At 38.7% G+C, this 3,835-nt stretch overlaps 1 protein-coding gene across 1 annotated transcript; it reads left to right on the top strand.

The window, feature by feature from the left end:
* The first annotated feature begins 240 nt into the window (after positions 1-240).
* On the top strand, positions 241-3,589 carry LOC102120931 (beta-defensin 106A). Its single transcript, XM_005562554.4, has 2 exons — positions 241-327; positions 3,341-3,589. Exons 1-2 carry the CDS (start codon positions 279-281, stop codon positions 3,487-3,489), a joined length of 198 nt encoding a protein of 65 aa, XP_005562611.3. The 5' UTR covers positions 241-278; the 3' UTR covers positions 3,490-3,589.
* Positions 3,590-3,835: the final 246 nt, after the last annotated feature.

Below are 3,835 nucleotides of genomic sequence, written 5' to 3'. Positions count from 1 at the left end.
GATTTTTTTACTTTTTCTGTGTCTGCCTTACTCTGTCCTCCCTTCATCCCCACTTTCCTTCTTGAAAACTTTCCAGAATCAGAAAAAATGATGAGCTGTAGACTGAGTGACACCCACTGAGGTTGGCTGGGCTCTGCGCAGCAGAGCATGAAAATCTTCTCGTTTCTGATAAGCCTCACTGATCAAGATGTTACTTGGTCTGGAGAAATGTATAAATGTGGATGTTTGCTGCTCTTTCCTCATGAACACGGCGCTGATCTCTCAAGACGCTCCCAGTCATGAGGACTTTCCTCTTTCTCTTTGTTGTGCTCTTCTTTCTGACCCCAGGTAAAATGGGCATCTTTACAGGGAAGGTGATCGGAGGCGGTGTCCCAGAGAGAGGGTCCCCTTCAGTGAACGCCTGGGTGTGATCAACCCATCTACTACAAGAGGTGATATCCCCCAACGCCTCTTCTGTAATTCCTTTGCATTTTACATTCTTATCTAGGAGGGGCTGTCACAGGTTTGAAAGAGTAAAGGAAGGCCAGGAAACATGTCTTTTGGCATCCAGTCTCATGCTCACTAACAAAAACAAAAATTGAAAAAAAATTAAAAACAAGGATAGCAGTCTATGAACCTTTTAAAATATAGTTATGGTAGAGATTGAGACAGGTAAGGAGGAGAGAGAGGTAAAGATCTGAGCTTAGAGACACCTATGCATGCATGCCAGTCATGGCAACAGGTAAAGCAGCATAACTTGGACTGCCATTTCTTAATCACATATCATCAAGCCACGTACTGTGATGAGAGTTTCACATAAAATGCATCTAGTCTTCCAATGCCAGTGCCTTTAAGGAAAACTCTATCCTACCTCTAATTTAATGGCAGTTAGAGAAAATCTTTTTGGGTTTGAAGGTCCATTTTACAAATTTTATTACAGATGCAGAAATTGTGCCTCAGATGGGCTGCTTCTCAGAGTCATATAGATAACCAAAACAAAGCCAGGGCAGGAGCCCAACTGTCTTGCCACAGTAAGAGGCATTAAAGACGCCCTTCCCATATCAAAACTCTCTTCACTTTCTCCTGCTCCCGAGAATCTCCAATGGCTCCAATTGTATCCTCTCCAAAATGAAGGCATAAGACTAGGCTCATGTGAGCCTCCAGAGACCTAAAGAAAGGGATTCTCAGAGCCCACAGTAAGTCCCAGTTTGTGCCAGATGCCAGTGATATACGATCCCATGTGTAATGCTCAACTTTTCACATCAGCTGCTCATAGCTCTGGTCTGTTTTGTGACAAGCCTGTGAGAGGAGATTCTGTGTCAGGACACGAGGATATAGGACCCACCGTGACCTATGCTGTATTCAGGCCACTGGCTTTGATGTGCACGTTGGAAACTGGCCAGAGGTATCTTTTTCAGATCACTCATACTTATTATATAATTAGTCAAAAAAAGATGTTTAAAACTATAAAATTATCTATTAGATAATACTATAATTATAAAATTATAGATAATTATTTACTATAATTATTATATAATTATAGATTCTTATATCTATCATTACATAACACTTGTTATATAATTATTAGATAACCTAATAATTATCTATTAGATATACGATAGTATAATACTATACTATAATCGAATTTAGAGAAAATCTTTTTGGTTTAGTATAGTATTATAGTATAGCATAGTATATACTATAATTATTTACTAGTATTATAATATGGTATTATACTATAATATTATTATAGTATAGTATAGTATAATATAGTATAATGTAATATTATATTATAGTATAATATTATACTAGTATTATATACTATATAGTATTATACTAGTATATATACTATATATATATATATATATATTTTTTTTTTTTTTTGAGACTCTGTTGCCTGGGCTGGAGTGCAGTGGCACAATCTTGGCTCACTGCACTGCAACCTCTGCCTCCCAGGTTCACGCAATTCTCCTGCCTCAGCCTCCTGAGTAGCTGGGATTACAGGCACGTGCCACCATGCCCGGCTAATTTTTTGTAATTTTAGTAGAGATGGGATTTCACCATGTTGGTCAGGCTGGTCTCAAACTCCTGACCTTGTGATCCACCCGCCTCAGTCTCCCAAAGTGCTGGGGTTACAAGTGTGAGCCACTGCACCCGGCCAGATACTATATTATACTAGTATATTATTACTAGTAGTATTATATACTAGTATATAGTATAGTATATATACTAGTATAATACTATAGTATACACTTTTATACTACTATATGCTATAATACTAGTATTTTTATAGTATATATTAAGCTATACTATAATACTATACTAAACCAAAAGATTTTATCTGAATGCCACACTGTAGTCTATAGTATAGTATATTAGTATCTGCCTTACAGTAAGGCAGAGAGAACATAGACCCCTGGCAGTGAGAGCGAGAGTTCATCGAGCTTTGAAATAGTGGAGTATTTTCACTTAGGAACTGATGTGCTCATCCTGGATAATGCTGGCACTCATCCATCTGGCTGTAAGTTTTACGTAGATGTGAATTAGGCACCTTTATGTGTTGACATTAAATATATGTACATTATAGTATAGACATTAAATGCAATCTCTGTACATCTGATGCCTTCATTATGTATACACAAATTGGGCAACTCTAAAATGTTGATCCTGGTAAGACGTGCTGTCTCTCCTTAACTTGAAGCAGGTTGCTCTTGAGACTGCTACTGATAAAGCCCTAAGGTGGGAACTGGAATTCTATGCAAACTGAACAGAGAAAATCTTAGAAAAGCATTCCGAACATGCTGCACCCTCCTTCTCTAAAGCACAAGTTTTCCACAGTCGATGCTTTGGTGGAATATGGAGGAGAAATCAGGCTGAGCCTTCCAAGCAAGTTTCTATCTAGCACAGTAAACTCATTTTCTTTTTGTATCTTTATCCCTTCCTTTGCTCTGGTCTGGAGCTATCTCCTCAGTCTCAGCTCCTGCTCTACTCTCACCAGGTAGCAGCCTCTAAGAGTGCACTGGGAAAAGGAGCCACCTCTGCGAGTGTTTATGGGAACCAGTTGATAATTATCCCCAACAGATTTCGATCCTAGAACCATAGCTTAGGTTTCCCAAAGCTCCTACACAGCTTGGTCTCAAATGCTGAAAGACAAATGTATTCTTTCTGGTATTTCACCCTGTGTGACTACAAGACTGAAATATCAGATAAAAATCAGGTCCCCTACCATCTCATCGACCGGTAGAATATGGCACTAGGACAGCTTGTGAAAAAATCTTCACCAACTAGTCATACAACTGTATCTGGTAAACACGCGTGTCTGAAAAGGGAATTAATCCAAATGGCTCCTTCCCTCGTGTAGCCAAGAATGCATTTTTTGATGACAAATGCGACAAACTTAGAGGGACATGCAAGAACAGTTGTGAGAAAAATGAAGAACTTACTTCTTTCTGCCAGAAGTCTCTGAAATGCTGTCGGACCATCCAGACATGTGGGAACACTACAGACTGATGCAGAAGATTTAGGTTTCCAGAGACGCATACATAACCTAGCTTCATTTTACTCTTGCCTCTACTGTAAGCAGACACTTTAATAAATATAAATGACTGTCTTTGCTCGGTTTGTCAAGTGTTTCATTTAGAAAGAAGAACAACACTGCCTGACCTTGATGCTCCCTCCATCCTGGTTTGTTTTTCTATCATTCTGGGATAAAGAAATTTTCCCAAAGCCATATGATATTTTCCTTAAAAGAGGACTAGAAGAGACTAGAAATCAACAAATCTCTAGCCTGTACTCAGCCAGTTGGGCCTTACTAACCTATTGAGATGAAAGAAGTAAACAAAAGTAAAGAAAAAAA

This window comes from Macaca fascicularis, chromosome 8 (genome assembly GCF_037993035.2).
Source record: "Macaca fascicularis isolate 582-1 chromosome 8, T2T-MFA8v1.1".
NCBI classification, from domain to species: Eukaryota; Metazoa; Chordata; class Mammalia; order Primates; family Cercopithecidae; genus Macaca; species Macaca fascicularis.
This window is presented reverse-complemented; position numbering and strand designations above follow the sequence as displayed.

Excerpts from the sequence above, each read along its gene's own strand:
- LOC102120931 (XM_005562554.4), top strand. The coding sequence starts at position 279 with ATGAGGACTTTCCTCTTTCTCTTTGTTGTGCTCTTCTTTCTGACCCCA. Across the intron at positions 328-3,340 it reads GCTCTTCTTTCTGACCCCAG|CCAAGAATGCATTTTTTGAT; the intron begins GTAAAATGGGCA and ends TCCCTCGTGTAG.